This window comes from Solanum verrucosum, unplaced genomic scaffold (assembly GCF_900185275.1).
Source record: "Solanum verrucosum unplaced genomic scaffold, falcon-dt-bn FXZP01000134.1, whole genome shotgun sequence".
Taxonomy (NCBI): Eukaryota; Viridiplantae; Streptophyta; class Magnoliopsida; order Solanales; family Solanaceae; genus Solanum; species Solanum verrucosum.
The window spans coordinates 610292-634250 of record NW_026020833.1 but is presented as its reverse complement, the minus strand read 5'-3'; the positions used below and the strand labels follow the sequence as shown (position 1 = coordinate 634250).

The 23959-nt window shown below is 33.5% G+C and overlaps 1 protein-coding gene across 1 annotated transcript; it reads right to left on the bottom strand.

Annotated features, from left to right (window-relative positions):
• Positions 1-16186: 16186 nt before the first annotated feature.
• Positions 16187-23474, bottom strand: LOC125813522 (uncharacterized). The gene is made up of 8 exons (XM_049493010.1): positions 23268-23474; positions 23013-23135; positions 22640-22965; positions 22363-22444; positions 22148-22246; positions 21599-22017; positions 21307-21499; positions 16187-16471 (listed from the first exon to the last, which is right to left on the bottom strand). Exons 1-8 carry the CDS (start codon positions 23472-23474, stop codon positions 16187-16189), a joined length of 1734 nt encoding a protein of 577 aa, XP_049348967.1.
• Positions 23475-23959: the final 485 nt, after the last annotated feature.

Below are 23959 nucleotides of genomic sequence, written 5' to 3'. Positions count from 1 at the left end.
CATCAGACATTATATATGATAAGTCTCAAAACCCCTTGCGGACACTTTATCAAAGTCCCAAGAAAACAAAATCCTTACATTCTTGAAAAAGAAAATGGAAATTATAAGAGAAAGCATTTAGAAAATCTAAGGAAAATCTCTTGTAAATGTCTTAATCTAGAACAAATTAAAGAAAATTTACAAAAATCTTATGGTTAAAATCCTTTAGAAAAATGAGAAAAAAAATCAAGAAAAGGCCAATTTAATACTTAAAGACCCAAGTACCATCATTAGAGTAAAACATATGCTCTATAACGAAGATGATAGAATTGAGTTTAAAAATCAACTCAAGGAATTAATCAACCTAAAACTTATTAGGATGAGTAAAAGTCCTCATAACAGTCCAGCGTTTATGGTAAGAAACCATGCTGAAATAAAAAGAGGAAAAGCTCAAATGGTCCTAAACTATAAAGAGCTAAATAAAAATTGCATATTTGACGGATATTTTATCCCAAATAAAAACAATCTTATAACCTTTGCCAAAGGAAAAACTTATTTTTCAAAATTTGACTGTAAAAGTGAATCTTGGCAAATAAAATTAACGAAAGAATATATCCCCGTTAACAGCGTTTAGTACGCCCAATGGACATTACGAATGTATAGTAATGTCTTTCGGAGTAAAAAATGCCCCTCAAATCTTTCAAAGAAAAATGGACAAAATATTTTTCGAAAAGAAATTTTTAATCATCTATATAGATGATATACTAATATGTTCGAACACATATCAATAACATTTTATATATCTGAAAGAATTTTCAGAAATATGTTTCAAAAATGTAATTATTCTAAGCCAGCAAAAGGCAAAAATAAACAAAAAACAAAATAGAATTTCTAGAAATGATTATATCAAAAAATGGAATAGAATTACAAGCTCACATCTCAAAAAAGATTGTAAAATTTCCTGACAAATTGACAACTAAACAGGAAATACAGCGATTTTTAGGATGTCTCAATTATGCCGGAGAATTTATTTCAGATCTAGCAAAGAAGAGAAATATTTTGCAAAAATTAATAAGAAAATCCAAAGGACTTGAATGGAATGAAGAGCACACTCAGTGCATTAAAAATTAAAAGAAGAATGCTCTAAGTTCCTAAAACTTAGATTACCAGAAGAAAATGATAATTTGGTATTACACGCAGATGCTTCTGACTATCATTGGGGAGCATTATTGCAAACCGATTTAAATGAAATTTGTAGGTACACAAGTGGTACATTTAACGAAGCAGAAACGAGATATTTCACTAATGAAAAGGAATTATTAGCCATTGTTAGAGGAATTAGGAAATTTTCAGCTTTCCTTTTACCAAAGCAATTTGTTATTAGAACTGATAACACACAGGTATCAGGTTTAATCTCAAACAAACTTCCATCAGAACCGTAATATAGGAGATTGCATAGGTGGCAGGTTTTATTATCATTCTATTCTTTTAAAATAGAGCATATTAAAGGAATTGATAACTCTCTTGCAAATTTCCTCTCAAGAAACATCCAATATGGACAATCGAACACATATTCTTATTAACAGAGTGTTTGAAAAAATGCAACTTGCGGAAAAGTCCATTGACGACAAAAGCCACAAACTGTTTAACATCAGAGATGAATTAACCAGCTTGTCCGAACAAGCAAGAAAGATGCAATATGAAATCAATCAACTCAGTGATGACCAAACTGAAAATATGAATGAATTTCTATTGTTATGTGAACATTTGGACACAAGTCCAAAAGGGAATTCAAATCCTGAAGGGAATATAAACCCCAACAAAGTGGCAGGAGATGTCCCACTAGCACCTAGTGCCAAAAACATCTCATCGGTAAGCATGGATATGTCGAAACCTGAGTCCAAGGACAAAGATAAAAGCCAAGCAAGCCAAAAAAGGGCCAATTCTTCGAAAGAAGAAACGAGAACATTTTCAACGAAAGTTGAAAAAATTATCTTTGGAAAACTAGAAGGAAGTACTAACAAGGTTCCATTTGGAACAAAAGTTTTTTCTTCTTTTCAGGTTGGAAGACAAAATTCGAAAGAAGAAGAATATCTTGCTTTTACAAGATATATTTACAGTCTCCCTAAAGAAAGTGGAGAAACATTCGGAGTCTTAGGGACAACTAGTTTGTTTCCAAGAATTTCAATATTTTTGAACGGATCACTGGGCTTTAGAGCTTAATTATTTGAATTTGGTTACTTAGACCGAGTTTATGCTAAACCAAATCTATAGGATATATCCAAACTACCTGCACAACTGATAAACTCAGTAAAAAAATATACAGAAGGAGAAGGAGTCTATTGCCGATTCTTTAGTATCTCCATGAAAAGCAAAGATTTGCAACTATATTTTCCAACAATTAACTATATTACAGTGGGAAAATTGAAAGATTTTAATATCAAGGCAACAGGGATTGATAAAAAACTCTCACACCTAAATAAAAAATGGATACAAACTAAAAGAGCTTTGGGAATTAAAGCACTATATTTTATTCTCAAACGTTTTTATAATGAAGATTACAAAGTCTTGGACAATAATTCTTACTGGGTCTTGATGACTAAAGGGAAGTCCAAATCCAAAATATTGAAGGAAAAACTCCTTGATATAGAGCTTCATAGACTGGAAGCAACTGAAGAAACATGGAAGCTTGCATGTAAGTTTCTAGATCACAAACATTCGATACCTGAAGATGGATCTGAATAAAGTACAACTGGGAACAAACAGTTGTAAAAGCAAAAATGTACACAGTCAGAAAAGGACAAAACAAAAGACGTAAGCACTTACGTCATGAAGAAAGAAAAAGGAAATCTTATCTCTCAATACTTTATCTCTTCGGTCAAAAGAGATGTCAAATCTGGTCGGCCATCCTTATCTTTACAACTATGATTGAAGGACGAGCAGAATAATTATCAAAGTTTTGAGGGAGATCCCTGAAAAACAAAAATGTAATAATTAGTCCCTCTTTATATCTATAAAAGGGGAGATAAATTACACTTAGAAGGCAGACTACATTTTCTCCAAAACAACCATTAGAGAACAATGTTAGGTACCTTGATAAGTGAGTAAGGAACTTCTCCCGTCAGGGAAAAGTATTTCTTATTATGTTTTAGAGATATGTAAAAATATGTATGGTTTGTGTGTGAAGATAATATTATGAAATAAAAAGTTTGGTTTGTATATCTCTCTTCTCTAAATTCCCACAATAGTCTTAAGTGAAGGTCTTGATCTTCAGCCTAAGGGAGGAACAGTAGAAAAATAGCCAGAAGACTGAGGTCGTGGAGGCGAAAAGTTGTTCGTAGCCTGAAGGAGAACTGTTGCGGTAGTGATAAAAATTGTTCAGAGAAGGAAGGAGAAAGGTATAAACGCAAAACTCTGTATTTCATAATTATTATTTTCAAAGACAAATTATATTCATATTTTTATAATACCCCTATACTTAAAAAGAAATACTTAGTACCTATAGGGAATCAAATATTATCATGATTGTATTAAGAAGGCACTACACATCATTCATGCTTATAGCATAAATATGAAACATATTCAATATCATTTACACTTAGTAAGAAGAAGAGCATGGAAGCATCGCATAGCCTATACAATCTAGACAAATCTATACAAGATTTAGAAAAGGTTTTTTTTATCTGTAAGCCTAAAATCTATAAAATTAATTGTAGCAATCCATGAGATAAAAATGATAAGAATACAAGAGTATTTTGAATACAAAAATGCAAAAGGTATATAAAAAAGAAATGACCTTTATACAACATAAAAAATGTTTAATGAAGCAAATTAATTTCGCATACCATGTATCTTTGTAAAAAAAATGCATCACAGCCCCTATATATATATATATATATATATGAATGGAATTAAACATAAAAGCTGGAACACTATATAACAGGTAACGAAGGAAGTAAAACACCTGTAAAATTTTACATTGTTATTGCTCTTTAATGGGCTATATAACAGATTTTTTTTATAAAAAAGAATTACCCTTAGAGGCTCCCACACTGACTACAGCATATTGTTAATCATTTACAAGCAATAAATACAATAGATTTACTTATAATTATCTTTAAATTTATCCAATTTCTACTATAGTAGAAGCATGAGTGGAGAAAGTGGTATCAACATGGCTGCTTTTTATCAATAAAATGTAAGTTAATGGCAGTTTTTACTTTTCACTTTATTGTGCACTAAAACGTGGCTTTCATCCTGCTCTTGAAAAGCCACGTAAGCTCCATTTTTTAAAAAAAAATAATTCTACAGCTATGCACGGCTAGAAGTAAGAACACTTTAGTTATTATCATTGAATTTTCTCAACTCTGATTTTCTGTTTCTCGGTTGTGCTTTTGGTCGGATGGTTTGAGTTGGAGTTCTCTTTATGTGTTTACTTATGATTTTTTTGAGTTTAATTTCAATTTATTCAGTGTCAAGTTCGTTTGTTTGTGTGAATTATAGCTGAAAAGTTGTAGGTCCTTTTTTATTTTTTGTGTTCTTGTTGAAAATCTACATTCCTTGCTATTCAGGAAAAACTAAGTTATGGGTTTCTTTTTTACTTATATTTGCGAATTGATTGTTTGGACTATTGTGTGATTCAGGGGAAAAGAAATTACGGGAGAAATTTTATTATGGTAGAGGCCCAATCAACCAAAGTTGGGTGAGGCTCCATCCATTTTTTGACATGTGGATCATGGGGCCCAAGCTATTAGTTAAGGCTGAAAAATGAAACCAAAGGGAGAGAATGTAAAGTTTGAGTGGGAATTGCAAGACAATTGTGGGGTCCACGTCAACTTCAATTAAATAAATTAAATATTATATTGAAAGTTGAAAAGTGCACAGTAAAAAAGGTAAGGAAGGGAATAAAAAGTGCACTTCAACTTCAAGCGCGGTCCTTTATCTTGAACTTGTTGATTTTGTGCTTGATTATTTTCACCATTATAATCCAATATATAAAATGCAGACATATTTTAGTCATTTGTAATGTGTTAGAGGTATTTTTTGACCTTTTTTCATAAATATATATTAGGTTTTATACCTTAAGTGGTCATTTCGTTTAAAAGTGAGTAGTATTAAGACTAGTAACATGCAGAGATTTGTAATGCAAAGATTAATAATATAATGATCGTATATAAAATAATAAAATACAAGAAGTAAAAATACAAAAGTCTATAACATGGTATAGAGATTATTTGTTATGGGAAATTTATTTGTTGTCTTAAAAATATTATAATATATATTTCAAAAATATTTATTTATCTCATAAATTAAAATCTGTTTAGATATTTAATTCATATATTACTAATCTCAAATTTTTATATTACATTTTATCTCGCATAAAACAATATATAGATTTCCATCGAACTTATGCACATACTAGTGATTATCTGGAAAAGAACATTTGAAACCAAAATTGTAATTAACCATGTTATATGTTTTATGTAATAAAGAAAATTTGATATATATTAAAAAAATACAACGTATTGTGGATGTCCATTTAAATATTCATACGATATATTAAAGAAGTTTGTAATTAAGCAGGTAACTTGCAAACAATTTAAGGAAATAGCTCGTGCAAGCAGTATGCAAAACAGGTCCTTAAAAAGATTTACACCAATTTTTTAAAGTTGACAATCAGGCAAACAACTTGTGAATAGCTAACTCAAGTAAATAACTTATAAGAAGCTTCCTGAAAAGTCTACGGCATCTTCTTTTCTTTTATTAATAGCAAATTGAATTTATTCATTTGTACAATAATTTGCTCAAGAAGATAAAAGTTTTCCTCCACACCCGCGCCCCAGTTTCTTTTACTACATCTCTTGTTATCTTATATTTTTATTTATCATTTAATAATAAATTTAATATTATATAAAAAAAAAATGCTACAATTATATATGTAATGACTCTCGTAGTTATTTGCTTATTCTTTTGTGATTTTTTTATTTTGCCTCTTTTTGTATGTGATGTGTTAGGATGGTTGACATGCTTCTCGAGATGATCAGGAGAGCTTTAAGTTGAAATAGTTGACAACGTCTGGAGAATCTGATGTCGTATGAAATTTAGGACAATTTGATTAGCTCCGGATGATCTATTTTAGGCTATTGACATGGTTAATTTAAAAGAGCTAAAACCTTAGTTTAAAAGGGGAATAATGTGATTTGTCACTAGGAGAGAAATATTTTTATTATATCAAGTATATATGTTTTGAGAAAAATAGAAATAGTTGAGTGATATTATTTTGTTGCCGTGGGCTTGAAAAAATTGTTAGTGAAAAATTTACAAGATAACAAAAAATACAAGATTACAATTGAAAATAAAAATGAAGAAATAAATCTCTTCAGACTGAGGCGCGGATATCTCACTCTCTTTAAGGAGATTCAAGCCCACTGCAACAAATGTTTTTCACTGGTCCAGCAGTAGTCCTCTTTACTTGTCTCCTCTAGGATACAACAACCTTCACAAAGTATAACTCAACAACTCTGGACAAGAGTTGAGTCCAAAGCTCCACAAAAAAGAACACCTTCCTTCAAATAATAAGAACTCTATTTTTGATAAACTTTAATGCACTCTATAGTTTTTCTTGTGTATGTTGTGTATCACAAACCAAATGAAGACCACCACTATTTATACTAGAAGAAGTCTTCCTAGCAATGAATAGGAAGATAAATGGTATAGTAAATAGTGAAGATAATGACCTTATGAGTTACATAAGTTACAAGGTATAATAGAGGAATAAAGAGTGAGATAATGAAGAAATAATATGGAGAACTTATGGCCAAGATGCCACTAACGATGCTGCAAGAGAAACAGTCAGTAACATCAGCACTTACTCCAAATGGAGTAACGCTCCAAATATATTTCCAACCGTTAAGACAAATGAATTACCACCAACGGATAACTTGACAACAAAGGCACCATTTGACTCCAAACCTTTAACAAATTAATATATAAAATATTAATATTAAAATGTTGATCAACAATCCCCCACTCATTTTAATATTACATAGGAGAGTCTATCAGCTGAAGGAAGACTACTATGCATAATGAAGGTGTGCTCTGCATTGAACCTCCACTTAGTGAAATGGTAACTTTTACTCCAGAGTCGTAGTAGTCTCAGACTTAAACTATGACTGTTTAAGGGAAATAAAATATCACTGCTCACACATAATAATCAAGGTGTTGACATGAGCTTTAAAGCCAATACGTTATGGCCATGTGCTATCCCGGATTCATGAGTGCTTTTGAGAATAAGCCCAATTCTCATAGGAAGCGACCTACATCCACATTCACATAAATGAAATCTGTTGAGAGTGCTCATGTAAGCTTAAGACTCCACTCATACGGGCTACAGATATTTATTAAGAGTTTTATCAACTCAACCTTCACAAATTACAGGAAATAATGCACTCACATCATAGGGAGGGAATAACAAGATAGTGCATTTTTCATAACAAGTCATCATATGATTAGTTTTTCCCTTTGAACCTAGTTATAGGATCTCTAGTCCCCAGGTTGGGTTTCCTCATATATGACTTAAGGATTTGTAGGCTTCAATCTCATCCCCCTCGATGTGCTCCAGACCTTTTCTCTTGTTAAGGCCTTAGTAAGAGGATCTACAAGATTATCACAAGATTTGACATAATCAACATTAATGGTACCATTTGTCAAATACGATTTTACATTACTGTGTTTCCTCCTTATAGGTCTGGATTTACCGTTGTAATAACGATTTTGAACTCTACCAATCGCGGTGGTGCTATCACAATGAATTAAAATAGGAGGAATTGGTTCTTCAAAATAAGGTATTTGAAACAATAAATCTCTTAACCAATTCGCTTCCTCACTAGCTGAAGCTAAAGCAATTAGTTCAGCCTCCATGGTAGAGTTTGCAATAATAGTTTACTTTTTTTATCTCCAACAAACAACACCACCACCTAAAGTAAAGACATAACCAGTGGTAGAATAGGAATCACCTGATAAAGTGTTCCAATCTGCATCAGAAAAGCCTTCAAGTATAGCAGGATATTTTTTATAAAACAAACCACAATTTTTTGTTCCAATTAAATATCTCATCACTCTTGTTATAGCATGCCAATGTTCATTACCTAGCTTGCTTGTAAACCTTCTAAGTACTCCTACTACATATGCAATATCAGGCCTAGTGCAATCAGTCACATATCTCAAACTTCCGATTATGCTAGCATATTCCTTTTGATTTACTACATCATTTTTCACTTTCAATAGGAAATAAGTGAACACTTGAATCAAAAGGAGTAGCAACATGTTTGTAATCATGAAAGTTATATTTTTTCAAAATTTTCTCAACATAATGTAACTGGTCAAGGAAAATTCCCTCACATGTTCTTGTTATTTTTATTCCAAGAATAAAATTTGCTTCACCAAGATTTTTCATATCAAAATGGCTTCTAAGAATAAAATTAGCTTCATCAATAACATTTATGTTAGAGCCAAAGATGAATAAATCATCAACATATAGGCAAATAATTACATGTGAATTATTCCAAGACTTATGATATATGCACTTATCACACTCATTTGTTTTAAAACCATTTTCAATCATGCACGAATCAAACTTTTTATGCCATTGCTTAGGTGCCAGTTTCAAGCCATATAGGGATTTAGTAAGTTTACATACTTTTCTTTCTTGGTCCGCTTCAACAAAAGACTCGGGTTGATCCATATAAATTTCTTCATTTAGGTCTCCATTTAAAAAAACAGTTTTTACATCAATTTGATGAATTTGCAAATAAAAAATTGCAGTCATAGCAATTAAAAGTCTAATGGATGTAATTCTTGTTACCGGTGAAAAAATATCAAAAAATTCTAGGCCTTCTAGTTGTTTAAAACCTTTTGCAACTAGCCTAGCCTTATATTTATCAATAGATCCATCCGGTTTCAACTTTTTTCTTAAGACCCATTTGCAACCAATAGTTTTACAACCCGGTGGTAAATCAACTAACTTTCAAGTTTTATTAGAAATCAACGATTTCATTTCATCATTTACAGCCTCTTTCCAAAATATAGAATCATGTGAAGATAATGCTTCTTTCAAAGTGAGAGGGTCATCTCCAACATTAAACACATAAAAATCAGGACCAAAATATTTTTCTACTCTAGTTCTTTTACTTCTTCTCAACTCAAAATCATCAATTTCTTTATTTTTTAAAGTAGAAGTACAAGAACTAGGTAGTGACAAAATATTTTGTTCAATCCTTTGACCTCCACTATTTTTAGAATCAAAAGGGAATTTATTTTCATGAAAAATAGCATCACCCGATTCTATCACAATATTATCTTCAAGATTAAAAAATCTATAGGTTGTACTATTTGAAACATAACCAAGAAAAGCACAAGTAGTAACTTTCTTACCCAATTTTGTAATCTTGGGATCCATTAGCCTCACAAAGGCTAGACAACCCAAACTCTTAGATATCCCAAACTTGGCTTGTAACCTTTCCACAATTCAAAATGTGTCAGTTTAGGCTTTTTATGAGGCACACGATTCAACACATAACAAGTAGTGAAAATAGTTTCATCCCAAAAATTTAAAGGTGCATGTGACTCAATAAGCATGGCATTAGTCAATTCAACCAAAGTTCTATTTTTCCTTTCCGCTACTCCATTAGATGAAGGAGAGTAAGGAGGAGTAGTTTCATGAATTATTCCCAATGATCTAACAAAAGAATTAAACTCATTTGACTCATATTCACGGCCTCTATCACTTCTTCTTTTTCTACCAAATTGATTTTCAACCTCATGGAGATAAGTTTTAAAATTTTCAAAAGCATCACTTTTATTTTTCATCAAGTAAACATATGTAAACTTAGAAAAATCATCAATGAAAGTGATAAAGTATCTATTACCTCTACGAGTTAAAATTTCACCAAGTTCACAAATATCAGTATGAACTAATTCTAACAAATAAGTTTTTCTTTCAACTTGAAAATGAGGCCTTTTAGTGATTTTGGCATTACTACAAGCCTCACGCTTTTCAAAATTCTTTTTAATCATTGGGATTAATCCTAAACTACTCATGATTCCAACATAACGATCATTAATATGACACAAACGAGCATGTTAAAAATTAGTAGAAGAAAACATATAAACAAAAGTAGAAGCTTTATTCACTTCTACATTCAAGTTGAACATCCCATCACAAGCATACCCCTTTCCCACAGAAATATCCTTCTTCACAATTACATATTGATCAGGTCTGTTTAAAGCTTGCTTTATTAATAAGAAAACTAGACATCAAATTTTTTCTCATGGAAGGAGTATAGAGTACATCTTTCAAAGTTAATACCCTTTCAGAAGACATCTCCCATTCCAAGCACTTGAGTTTTGTGAGAATCACCAAGCATGATGGTTGTGGGCTCCTCAAAATGAGAATATTTTTTAAACCAGTATTTGTCATAACAAACATGATGGTTTACACCAGAATCAGCCCACCATCCATCAACACTTTTAACCATGTTTATGTCGGTAATCACCGCCACAAAAGGTTCTTCGGTAACGTTTTTCAGAGGGTTAGGACCACATTTTTGAAATCTGCAAAATCGAGCAATATGTCCATTCTTGCCACAAACAAAGCGCGGTCCTTTATCTTGAACTTGTTGATTTTGTGCTTGATTATTTTCACCATTATTTTTCTTGGAAGGTCTACTATTATTTTTCTTAAATTTTTTCTTCTTAGGCTTCAAAGAAGTATTTTTGTGAGATTCAAGAGTAGCATTATTTGAAGTAAATAAATTTACCTTCGTTGTGATGTTGCTCTCTTCTTTTTGTAAAAGTGCATCTTGGCCCCTTGCCTCTTCATCGTACTTTTCCACTTTCTCATGATGAGAAATAGGTTCATCATCATCCATGGAGGTGTCATCAACTTTATTAGGATTCTTCTTAGTTAACACATAAGAAACATTGAGAAGAGTTAAGTAGAAAGGTATTTTACCTTTCCATCTTTTGAAATGGTTACCATTGAACTGAAATGGCTTGTTAAGGTCTCCCATCTTGACATCCGTGGTTTTTTCAATTGTAGTCATTCTGAATCTCCTTAAATTTTTCAGTGAAAAACTTACAAGATAACAAAAAATACAAGATTACAATTGAAAATAAAAATGAAGAAATAAATCTCTTCAGGCTGAGGCGCGGATATCTCGCTCTCTTTAAGGAGATTCAAGCCCACTGCAGCAAATGTTTTTCACCGGTCCAGCAGTAGTCCTCTTGACTTGTCCCCTCCAGGATACAACAACTTTCACAAAGTATAACTCAACAACTCTGGACAAGAGTTAAGTCCAAAGCTCCACAAAAAAGAGCACCTCGTCTTCAACTAATAAGAACTCTCTTTTTGACAAACTTTATGCACTCTATATTTTTTCTTGTGTATATTGTGTATCACAAACCAAATGAAGACCACCACTATTTATACTAGAAGAAGTCTTCCTAGCAATGAATAGTAATATAAATGGTGGAGTAAATAGTGAAGATAATGACCTTAGGAGTTACATGAGTTATAAGGTATAATAAAGGAATAAAGAGTGAGATAATGGAGAAATAATATGAACAACTTATGGCCAAGATTCTACTAACGATGCTGCAAGAGAAACAGTCAGTAACATCAGCACTTACTCCAAATGGAGTAATGCTCCAAATATATTTCCAACCGTTAAGACAAATGAGTTACCACCAACGGATAACTTGACAGCAAAGGCATCATTTGATTCCAAACTTTTAACAAATTAATATATAAAATATTAATGTTAAAATGTTGACCAACAATTCCATAAAAGGGTAATATTCCTAAATAATTGCTCAAACATAAATGACTATTCAATAATCTGTTGGCTAGGATCTCTAGCTTTTTGTCCAACCGACATCACCATAATGTACATCTAGTACTACGATTTCTGAACTTCAAAAGTTATGGTCAATTCCAATTATCTAATTCTCTTTTTAACAAATTTTCAATATTCTCTCATTCTATTTTATATACTAGATACAAAAGTCCGGGTAAACCCCGACCTAATATATATTACTTTATTTGTTTTAATTTATGTGATACAAATAGAATTAGTAGAGTCAACTAAATTATTAAATATTTTCTTATTATTTTTCGAATAATATAGGTGGAACATGTGATATTTTATAAGTTAATCGATTTTTCAATATATTGTTTAAATATTTAAGTTATTAATGATTGTGATTTACGTGCTATATATGAAATTTTAGAGTTAATCATTTTTTTAATATATTAAGTTGTTAATTATTGTGATTTATGGTATTATTAGTTAACGTAATTTTCAAATAATATATGCTCACAAGTTGTTAAATACTTTAAGTTGTAATTTTATAGTACTTTTAACGTAATTTTCAAATACTATGTGTTATTCACTCTGTCCCAACTTACATGACACATGTGAAATTTTGAACTCAATCAAATTTTCAGTATGTTTTTTAAATATTTTAAATTTTTAATATTGCAATTTATAGTACTCTTAATTAACGTAATTTTTAAATAATATATGTTATTTCCCCTGTCCCAATTTATGTGGTATATGTGAAATTTTAAGAGTTGATCAAATTTTTAATATTTTTTAAATACTTTAAGTTGTGATTTATAATACCTTAACGTAATTTTCAAATAATATATAGTACTTTATTTATCACAATTTATGTGGCACGTGTGCATTGCAACTTATAGTACTCTTAATTAACATAATTTTAATTTTTTTTAAATAATACATGTTATTTCTCTACTTCAATTTATGTGGCAGATGTGAAATTTTGAGAGTTAAATCTAATTTTTAATATATATTTTAAATACTTTAAGTTGCGATTTATAGTAATATTAACGTAATTTCCAAATAATTTATATTACCCCCTTTATCATGTGACACATGTGGAATTTCGAAAGTTCATCATATCTTAATATGTTTTCAAATATTTTAACTTGTTAATTTACGGGTAAAATTTTGAGAATTAACCAAGCTTATAATATTTTAAGTTAACGAAATTTCATTATAAAGAGAAAAATATTGAAATTAAAACGGATAAAATGCGAATTATAAATGGAGGAAAAAAGGAGAAGGGCAAATTGGTCAATTCACCGACAGAGCCTAAGCTCCTCAACATTCGCTTCATAATTTAAATATACGACATACTAAAAATGAAAGCAAGAGAAAAAAAAATTAAAAAAATAATTAAATATAAATAGTGGGCTCAACATTCGTTTTTTCTCTCTGTACTTATCCTGATCAATTTCATTCTATAATTAACTCGATATTAATCATCAAAATTTTAATATTGAACAATTAACGGATCAAACTTCCTCGATTTCTGCGAAAATCTTTAATAAAACATAAAAACTAATAGGAATCAAAATTCAAATTGTGTATCATGACAATGAAGAATTTTATCACTAGATCATTCTTACTTGTTGAACAAATACTTTCAGTATTTTTTATTGGGCAAATTACAGAAATCACATATTTTAAAGATAAAATTATAATCTATCCCTTAAAAGTGTATAGTTACAGAATTCCCTCAAACTGATACAATAATATAAGCGCTGATACATTAATTTGATGCGCGAGATACATTAATCGTTAAGTAAGATACATTACATTTTATACATGATGCACTAATCTGATGTACATTTTATACATGATACACTAATCTGATGCACAGATTTACAATAATATAAGCGCTGATACATTAATCTGATGCGCGAGATATACTAATCTGATGCGCGAAAATGAGGAATTTTGGAGATTTATAAAACTTATAGGGGATAATGTATTAGCGCTTATATTATTGTATCTCGCGCATCAGATTAGTGTATCATGTATAAAATGTACATCAGATTAGTGCATCATGTATAAAATGTAATGTATCTTACTTAAGGATTAATGTATCTCGCGCATCAGATTAATGTATCAGCGCTTATATTATTGTATCCGTTTGAGGGATTTCTGTACTTATAAACTTTTAAGGGATAAATTGTAATTTTTCCTTAAAAATATGTGATTTCTGTAATTTGCCCATCCCTTAAAAGTTTATAATTACAGAATCCCTCAAACGGATACAATAATATAAGCGCTGATACATTAGTCTGATGCGCGAGATACATTAATAGTTAAGTAAGATACATTACAATTTATACATGATGTACTAATCTGATGTACATTTTATACATGACACACTAATCTGATGCGCAAAATTACAATAATATAAGCGTTGATACATTAATCTGATGCGCGAAAATGAGGGATTTTGGAGATTTGTAAAACTTATAGGGGATAATAGTATATATTTAAGTCTATGTCTGAATTTATGTGAGTATGTGTAAATTTTGAGAGTCAACTAAATTTTTAATATGTGTTTTTAAATATTTTATATTGTTAATTATTGTGATTTATAATACTATTTTTTAGTAATTTTTAAATATAAACATATAACATACTTAAGAGAAAAGTAAGACATAATTAAAACGGAGAAAGGTGTTAAATATAAATAGAGGAAATTGAAGTGGAAGGACAAATCGGAGATTTATTTGACTGATCCTACGCAATAACTACAAGTAAATTAACTTGAACATTTTTGAAGGTAACTATTTAGGATGGCTAAATAGTCACACGTGGCAGTTAATGAATGGATTAAAAGGAAAAATTAACCTGCACTTTAAAAGTGAAAGAGATTAAATTGGTTGACCCACAAAGTTGATTCACATGAAAATTACCAAAAACTCCTCTTGACCCTAAGCTCCTCTCATTCTCTCTTATAATTAAAAAAATACTAGATATAAAAGCTCAGGCAAGCCCGGACCCAATATATATTGATTTAGTTATTTTAATTTATGTGATATAAATAAAATTAGAAGAGTCAATTAAATTTTTTAAAATTTTTATTGTTTATTATTTTTATTATATTTTTAACGTACTTTTCAAATAATATCTTTGGCACATGTGATATTTCGAGAGTGAATTAATTTTTAATATTTTAAAATGTTAATTATTGTGATTTATGTGGCGCGTGTGAAATTTTGAGAATTAATTAAATTTTAATATATTTTTTTTAAAAAATAATTCAAGTATGTAATTTTTAAATAATATATTTTATTTCCCTTGTCCAAATTAATATGGCACATGTTAAATTTTGATATTTAATCAAAATTTTAATATGTTTTAAATATTTTAAGTTGTGATTAATAGTACTCTTAACGTAATTTTCAAATAATATATGTTACTCCCTTTGTGCCAATTTATCTGGCACATGTGAAATTTTGAGAGTTAATCACATTTTAATATATTTTAAATTTTAAATTATTGTGTTTTATAGAACTCTTAATGTGATTTTCAAATAATATATGGTATTCTCTCAATCCTAATTATGCAGTACATGTGAAATTTTGAAAGGTAATCAAATTTATAATATTTTAAGTTAATTTTTAATACTATTTTATAAATACATAATAAATAAAAAAGAAAATATAAAAATAAAAATAAATTAAAACAGATAAAATACGAAATATAAATAGAAGAAGTTGAGGAGAAGGGCAAACCAATTAATTGACCGGCTGACCCTAAGCTTCTCAACATTCGATTCTATAATATAGTTATGATTTTCAAGTATTTTAAGTTGTTAATTATTGTGATTTATAGAACTCTTAATGTGATTTTCAAATAATATATGGTACTCTCTCCATCCTAATTATGTAGTACATGTGAAATTTCGAGAGGTAATCAAATTTATAATATTTTAAGTTAATTTTTAGCACTATTTTTTTTTATCAAAATGTTAGCTATATTAGAAATTACGAAATGTCAAGCATATTGTTTGATGCTGCAAAAACAAAAGTTTGGGCCGTGATATGGCCAGTTACATAGTTGTTGTTAGGATTAAATTTCCTTAAATACATAGTTCCCGCAATGTCTGCCCAAGTTAGTTTTTTTTTGCACATATTGGGGGAACTAACAAAAAGGTTGATTTTCCAAAGGTGCTTCTCTTCATTCCTTCCTTGCTAAGCATATATGCCACCTTGTTCTGCTCCCTGAAGATATGTGTTGGTGTTCCTGCTTTCACCTTCTCCATTAGTAACCTGTATTATGTGGTTAGGTTAGTATAAGGGTGATTATCATTCTAAAGTAAGTTAATCATTTCTTTTGCAGTTAGTGTTAATTTCCAGTGGTTGTGTTTTGTACTCAAATTCCATAAGCAGTCCTCGCCTAAGGGCTCGCAACTCTGCTAGGATGGGAGTTACAAAAGCTTCCTTACTAGTAAAACCAACTATCCAGTCGCATTTATGGTTTCTGATGACTCCTCCAATACCATCCACTCCAGGCGCATGTTTAACGGCTCCATCTGTTTTGAGTTTGAACTTGCCCATACTAGGAGGTTCCCACTTGACATGGTGATTTGCCGCGAAATCTTGGCACTGTTGTCCAGATGAAACAGATGAAAAGTGGAAAATGAGAGAAATGAAGAAAAAAGTTCAGTAAAACATCAAGTGAAGACCACAGACCACTTCACGGGCCGTGGTCCTCACTACGGTCCGTGGTGCGTGCCGTGAAGTTGAACCAGTGTGCAGGCCAAGAATAGTTGAAGAGGGATTGGAACTAAGTGAATACTACAGACGAGTTCACGAGTCGTGGTCCTCACTACGGTCTGTGGTGCTTGTCATGAAGCAGAACCAGTGTAACGGCCAAGAAGAGTTGGAAGAAGGTTGAAACTCAAGTGAAGATTACGGGCGACTTCACGGGCCATGGTCCTCTCTACGGACTGTGGTAGCTCTCGTGGTGCATTTTCTAGTGTCAAGGCAGTGAAGAACCAATCTTTGGGAAAGTTCAAGGGAAGATCACGGAGGGCTTCACTGCCCGTGAAGTCCTCTACGAGCCGTAGAAGTGGTCGTAGAGCCACCTAACATTTCAGTCCTAGTTCGATAATGACTCATTTTAAACATTCTATTTTGAATTACTTTAGGTCATTTTTGAATATTATACATTTTATCTTATGTTTTACGACGAAGAAATACAACATTACTCTTAGCTTTTGATTTTGGATTTCGATTATTATTATCAGTTCGAAGTTTGGATTCAGACTATCAAATTATCGAAGTGATTGTTGATTTGCTAATTATTTTCGTAAGTCTTTCTTAACATGTTTTCATTCTTCATTACTGATTGTTTACGTTAAAGTATGAGTGGCTAAATACCACGCCTGGGGTTGTGGGATCCATGACGAAATCCTAGTTACGATTTCGTAAAACGAGTAAAGGGTAGTCTATGTTTGCAATCTGTAGTTTTTAGCTTTCAATATCGTTATAATCTAGTGAGTGCACGGATTAGATGAGCATGTATCTGGTATTTGTTCGAGAGAAAAATACCAGTTAGGAAAAAGCTGAACTAAATTAACAAATTGGAGTTAAAGCTTGAGTTTGAGAGGAAAGAAATTTAACACCACATTATTGTAAGCGAGGGTCAATGTTAGTAACACTCTATGGTCGATAGAACATGAGTGATAATCATCTGATTAGGCTGAGAAGTGTCATATGAATTTAACTCGCAATGATTTTGTAAACATTGATTTACCTGACGCTCAATTACGGAAGAACACTAGAACTACTGTTATGGTGAACACAATCCTAGTCTTTCTTAATTAACTGGATCAACCTCACAATGAAATAGTCTATTAGTCGTTAATCTGGATTTTGACTGCAAGTTTTGGTAATTATAACATTTCAACCAAACCCAATTTACTTTTCGTTGTTATTTATTTGGGAGATAATAACAACATTCGAATAAATGCGACAGTGAAACCTTATCTGTAAAGAAATTATCTGTGGGATCGACCTCAACTCTAGCTGAGTTCTGTAAATTGACATCGACCGTTTACACTTCTTATTCGAAGTGTAAGTTTGGACGTATCAAATTTTCGCACCGCTGCCGCGGAATTTCAATTCAAAAGTGTTTTTACTAGCTTTTATTCGATTGGTAGTTATATTTCTTAATTTTACGTTTTGTTCTGTGTTTGTGTCTCTTTCAGATGAGTGCTATGACACGCTCAAATTACACCTCCCTAAAGAAGCATAAGCGATCGTTATCAAGTAAAGAACCCAACTTGTAGGTTGGGGTCGATCCCACAAGGAAAATAGTTTAGACTTTACTTTAACCAACAATTATATTCAATTAGTCAAATTACTTCCATAAACAAGTAATAAAAAATGGGGTTTTTGTAGAACAAATTGTAAAAAATCAATAAATAATCAGTAATCAAAAGTCAGTTTTGGGTTTTTATCAAGATGAGTGAAATAACTAGGGTATCCGTGTTCCCCACAAGCTCATAACGCAGTAATACTAATAATAACAATCCTTTCTTAGTGTATTACATTCAAAGTGATAAGTTAGGTATCTCTAAATCCTTGGTCCGGCATCTAGAGAATTTCACCCCGCACCTTGGTCCGGTTACGTGTGTGTACTTTACTAACCCTTACCTTTACCTCATTTTAGACATCATAATCGATGTTTGGCTTAGTTATTACTTCTCATCAATCGGCACTAGCCTATTAGATAGTATCACACTAAATCTATGTTGATAATTCTTTTCTTATTGATTACCTCCTTGGTCCGGTAAGTAGCAACAAGGCGAGTTCTAACGTTTGCAACCGCTAAAAAGACTTCTAAATGAAAGAATTATCAATGCATGCACCACACTATTCAAGAATTGCTTATTTACTATTCATACTTTGTTAATTGCTCATGGTTCCCACAACCCTAGTTGTGGAGTTTAGTTATGCATAATCATATGACTACAATTCATTGTTTTAGATGGAAGAATTATAAACTTACGTAACAAGAGTAATAAACCCAGAAATTCAACTTGAATTGCAACTCCAAAATCTTCAATACGATCTAAGGAAATTAATAATTACTAAAGTTGCAAGTTAATCTCCCAAGTCAAGAACTAGAATAGAATAATAATGTCTCCCCCAAAAAAACGAGGTTTACATGCCCTATTTATAGAAAACAAGTCCTAAATAAAAAGGGAAACAAAATAAGGAAAGTTTGTTACATGCACGCATCTTCATTCCACGAGACTGACTCACAGACCGTCAATGGATCTACGGTCCGTGAGTCCCTTCCGTCAGCCAGGACTTAGAAAATATTTCAACTTCCAAAAATCAGCTTCTCTGAAGTAAACGACGGAACTGCAGTACGGACCGTAGATCGATCTACGGTCCGTCAAATCCCTTCCGTAGCTCCACACTTTGAATCTTCAAAAATCAGGTACTGGAACCCTCATAGTATCAATCTACGGATCAACAATACGGTCCGTAGATCAATCTACGGACTGTCAATAGGCACCGTGGTTCCACACTTGGTTAGATTTCCCTGATTTTCCTTCCATGCCTTGGCTGCTGATCTACGACTACCATCTACGGAGCGTTAATGGATCTACGGTCCGTAGATGCCCTTTTCTGCAATTCTATCAGTTGTCTCTTTAATTCTGCGCCTGAACATCTTTCCTGCAAAATATGATAAAAACACATGAAAACTAATACAAATAAAACCCTAGACACACACTTGTAAGTGAAATGTATTAGAAATACCATAAACTCACTGTATATCAACACCCTCAACTTAAATTCGTTGTTTGTCCTCAAGCGACGCACTAAGACTCTAAACGACACTTGTATAGAAGCAAGCATTTCAAGCACAAGCAATCATATGGCTCTCTATCCCACTCACTTTCCGGGTGCAAAATTTGTTCTCTTAAACTCGACAAGCTAATTCATGCGAATCAAACCATGACAACGATCGACCAGCCAACACACAACATACACTGTTTTACTATCACCAAAGTACCAACTTTCCGAAAATGCAACTAGTGCCCTTACTTCAAACGAAATCCCTTTTCTTTCACACAATGACTTATGACTTTGAGTACAAGGATTCATTCAACACTCACTCTCAGAAACAACTTCAAGTACAGTTAGTGCTCAATACCATAGGCTTGCCCTTATTTTCACTGCTTAGACGCCCCACATTAGACTCTAGGATCACTATAGGACTTTCTTGGCTTGTAACGTAGGCTCAGGGTCAGGTGTGGTACATTTGGGTACTTCTTAGTAACTTTCTGCCCTCCTTGACATTACAATTGGCTTTCAACCTCTTTCTACCCTATTTTTGTCCTCCTACCGTTTTACCTTCTTTCCCTTGATTTTCTTCAACCATGGATGTGACTTTAGGTTTGGTAGATCTCTCTATTTTTCACTTTTTTTTCTTTCTTGTGTTTTATGCTTTTCCTTTAGTTTTCAACAAGTCACATCCATTCCTCTCTTTTCTCAATATCAAAATCTTTTCATACCGATTTTTCTTTCGGTTTCCTCTTTCATAGCCACCCTTAACTTATGGATTTTTCATTGATCGAGGTGCACAATACCCAATATCGGGACAGGGCCAAGATTGAAGTTACCTTTTAAATTAGCCACCCTTAACTTAGGCTTTTGACCTAAGTCGAGGTGCACCTGTCCAAGGAGGGACCAGGGCTTTGATTCTTGGATGAACTACAGATTAATGGATGATAGGACCCATTTTTGTTTTACTCTTGAAGAATCGTTATAGGAATAAGAAAGGAGAGAAAAGGCCGACCTTTGGCACTTAGGAACATATATACATTTAGTTTCAACTTTGGTCCAAGCGCGGGTCGGGTCAAATTTTGGTAGGACTGGGTTGTAGACTACGGATCGTGAACTTTCCCATGAAGGGCATCACGGTCCGTGAAACAGTCTGTGACTCTGACTTAGATGAAACACTTGAATGAGGAAGACCACGGACTATGAAGCTGCTCGTGAAGAGCATCACGGTCCATGAACCTGTCCGTGACCGTGACTTAGAAACTGAGCATTCATACCTGAGGTTCACGAGAGGCTAGACGGTCCGTACATGCTCTGAAGGATCGTGAACCCTTCTGTGAACCTTTTTCGTGCAATTTCCAGTAGCTTCTTTAGGTTGGTCCTCAATTTGACGGACCGTGAAAGTGCCCGTGAAGGGTACCACGGACCGTGAGACTATCCGTGAAGATCAGTCTGCACGCAGTTACTGCACTTTTCTACCTATTCTCTCCTACACACATCAACACAGTGACTCCATAAAAACAAAGAAAAATAAGGAAAAAGGGAAAAGTACCTAGTACAATAACATCTTGGGTTGCCTCCTAAGAAATGCATAATTTAACGTCACGGCGCGACGCAAGTTACTTGATTACTCAGACTTCATCAAGTTTACATTCCTCTACAATCTTCACATCCTCAGGAACACCCAGATATGCCTTGATTCGCTGGCCATTAGCTTTGAACCTCTCGACCTTATCATTTTCCAGCTCAATAGCACCAGATTGAAACACCTGTGTGACCTTAAAAGGTCCAGACCATTTAGATCTCAGCATTCCTAGAAACAGACGAAGTCTGGAATTGAAGAGTAACACCAAGTCACTATGAGTGAATCTTCTTTTCTCAATATGCTTGTCATTATATAGCTTCATCCTCTCCTTATAAAGTGCATACCTCTCATAGGCTCTCAGACAGTACTCATCCATCTCATTTATCTGATCCAACCTCAAGTTTGCATTTTCGCTGCAACTGAGGTTTAGCTTCTTCAACGCCCAGAGTGCTCTAAGCTCAAGCTCAATCGGCAAATGACATACCTTTCCAAACACCAATCGATATGGAGACATACCAATAGGTGTCTTGAAAGCAGTCTGATATGCCCATAGAGCATCATCTAGCTTCCGTTCCCAATCTATCCTATTGGCATTTAATATCTTCGCTAGGATTGCTTTTAATTCCCTGTTGGAAACCTCTACTTGTCTACTGGTCTGTGGGTGGTAAGGCGTAGCAACCTTGTGTTGTTTCACCCCATACTTGGTCAGAAGAGCACTGAACACCTTATTGCAGAAGTGAGAACCATTATCAGGTGCCAAACCCTGGGAAAATATTCTTCTTCAGGAAGCTAGCTACACTTTTTCAATCATTCTCAGGTAAAGAAATGGCCTCAACCCATTTGGACACATAGTCCACTGCAACCAATATATATTTCTGTCCATAGGAACTTACAAATGGGCCCATGAAATCAATGTCCCACACATCAAACAACTCTACCTCTAAGATGGATGTCATGGGTAACTCATGGTGCCGAGAGATGGCTCTTTGCAGCTGGCACACATCACAACTCCTTACTATGTCCACTGCATCTTGATAAATTATGGGCTGTAGTACCCACACTGAAGTATCTTATGGGTTGTTCGAGCACCTCCATGATGACCACCTACTGGAGATGAGTGACAGGCCTCCAAAATGTGCAGCATCTCAGCTTCAGGAATGCACCGCCTGATGATGTTATCAACACAAATCCTGTACAAATATGGTTCATCCTAGAAATACTTACCTACATCATGCATGAACCTACTTCTTTGCTGAAATGTTAGTCCTTCAGGCATGACATCACTAACAAGAAAATTAGCATAATCAGCAAACTAAGGAATAAGGTCAAGAGTTGCAGCTAATACCTGCTCATCCGGGAATGGATCATCTATTTAAAGCTCTAACTCTTCCTTGTTTGCAGCCTCCAACCTAGACAGGTGATCAATGACCTGGTTCTCACATCCTCTCATATCCTTCACTTCAAATCCAAACTCTTGGAGAAGTAGCACCCATCGGATCAACCTAGGCTTGGCATCTTTCTTTGCTATGAGGTATCTCAGAGCAGCATGGTCTGTATGAACTATCACCTTAGCGCCGAGCAGGTAAGCTCTAAACTTTTCAAATGCATACACCACAACCAATAGTTCCTGCTCAGTGACTGTGTAGCTTCGGTATGCCCCATTCAGTGACTTACTAGCATAGTAAATTGGATGGAGCATCTTGTTGCACTTCTGCCCCAACACAACTCCTAATGAAGTCCCACTAGATCGCACATTACCTCAAATGGCTCTGCCCAGTCTGGGCCAATGATCACTGGTGCTGAAATAAGCTTTTCCTTTAGGCACTCAAAGGCTTTGAGACATGCCTCATCAAAGACAAATTTCACCTCCTTCTCCAAAAGCTTTCACATGGGGTGTGCAATTTAGGAGAAGTCCTTGATGAAACGCCTATAGAATCCGGCATGTCCGAGGAAACTTCGAACACCCTTCACACAGATTGGTGGAGGTAATTTTTCAATAACCTCAATTTTTACCTTGTCGGCCTCAATCCCTTTCTGCGACACTTTGTGACCAAGGACTATGTCGTCCTTTACCATGAAATGGCACTTCTCCCAATTCAGCACTAGGTTGGCCTCCTCGCATCTCTGTAGGGCCCTTCTAAGATTCAACAAATAGTCATCAAAAATATCACCCACTATCGAGAAATTTTCCATAAATACCTCTAAAGTTTCTTCCACCATGTTAGAGAAAATGGACATCATACACCTTTGGAATGTGGCTGGTGCACTACATAGTCCAAATGGCATGCGTTTAAACGCAAAGGTGCCATAAGGACATGTGAAGGTGGTTTTTTATTGATCTTCAGGAGCAATTGATATCTGGTTGTAGCCAGTGTATCCATCTAAGAAACAGTACCACCCTTTACCTGCCAACCTATCAAGCATCTGGTCCATGAAAGGCATGGGGAAATGATCCCTCAAAGTCCACTTGTTCAATTTCTTGTAGTCCATACACACTCGCCACCCAGTGACTGGTCTCTGCGGGACTAACTCATTCTTGGCATTTGCCACCCTATACCGCCCTTTTTGGGAACACATTGCACTGGACTGACCTAGTGACTATCAGAAATGGGATAGACCACCCCAACATCTAACCACTTAATGATTTCCTTTTTTACCACCTCTTGCATAAGTGGGTCCTTCTCTAGTTGAATTTTATAGGTGCA

Excerpts from the sequence above, each read along its gene's own strand:
- LOC125813522 (XM_049493010.1), bottom strand. The coding sequence starts at position 23,474 with ATGGTGGAAGAAACTTTAGAGGTATTTATGGAAAATTTCTCGATAGTG. Across the intron at positions 22,247-22,362 it reads AGGCCTGTCACTCATCTCCA|CTGCAAAGAGCCATCTCTCG; the intron begins GTAGGTGGTCAT and ends GATGTGTGCCAG. Across the intron at positions 22,018-22,147 it reads TTGATTTCATGGGCCCATTT|GGTTTGGCACCTGATAATGG; the intron begins GTAAGTTCCTAT and ends ATATTTTCCCAG.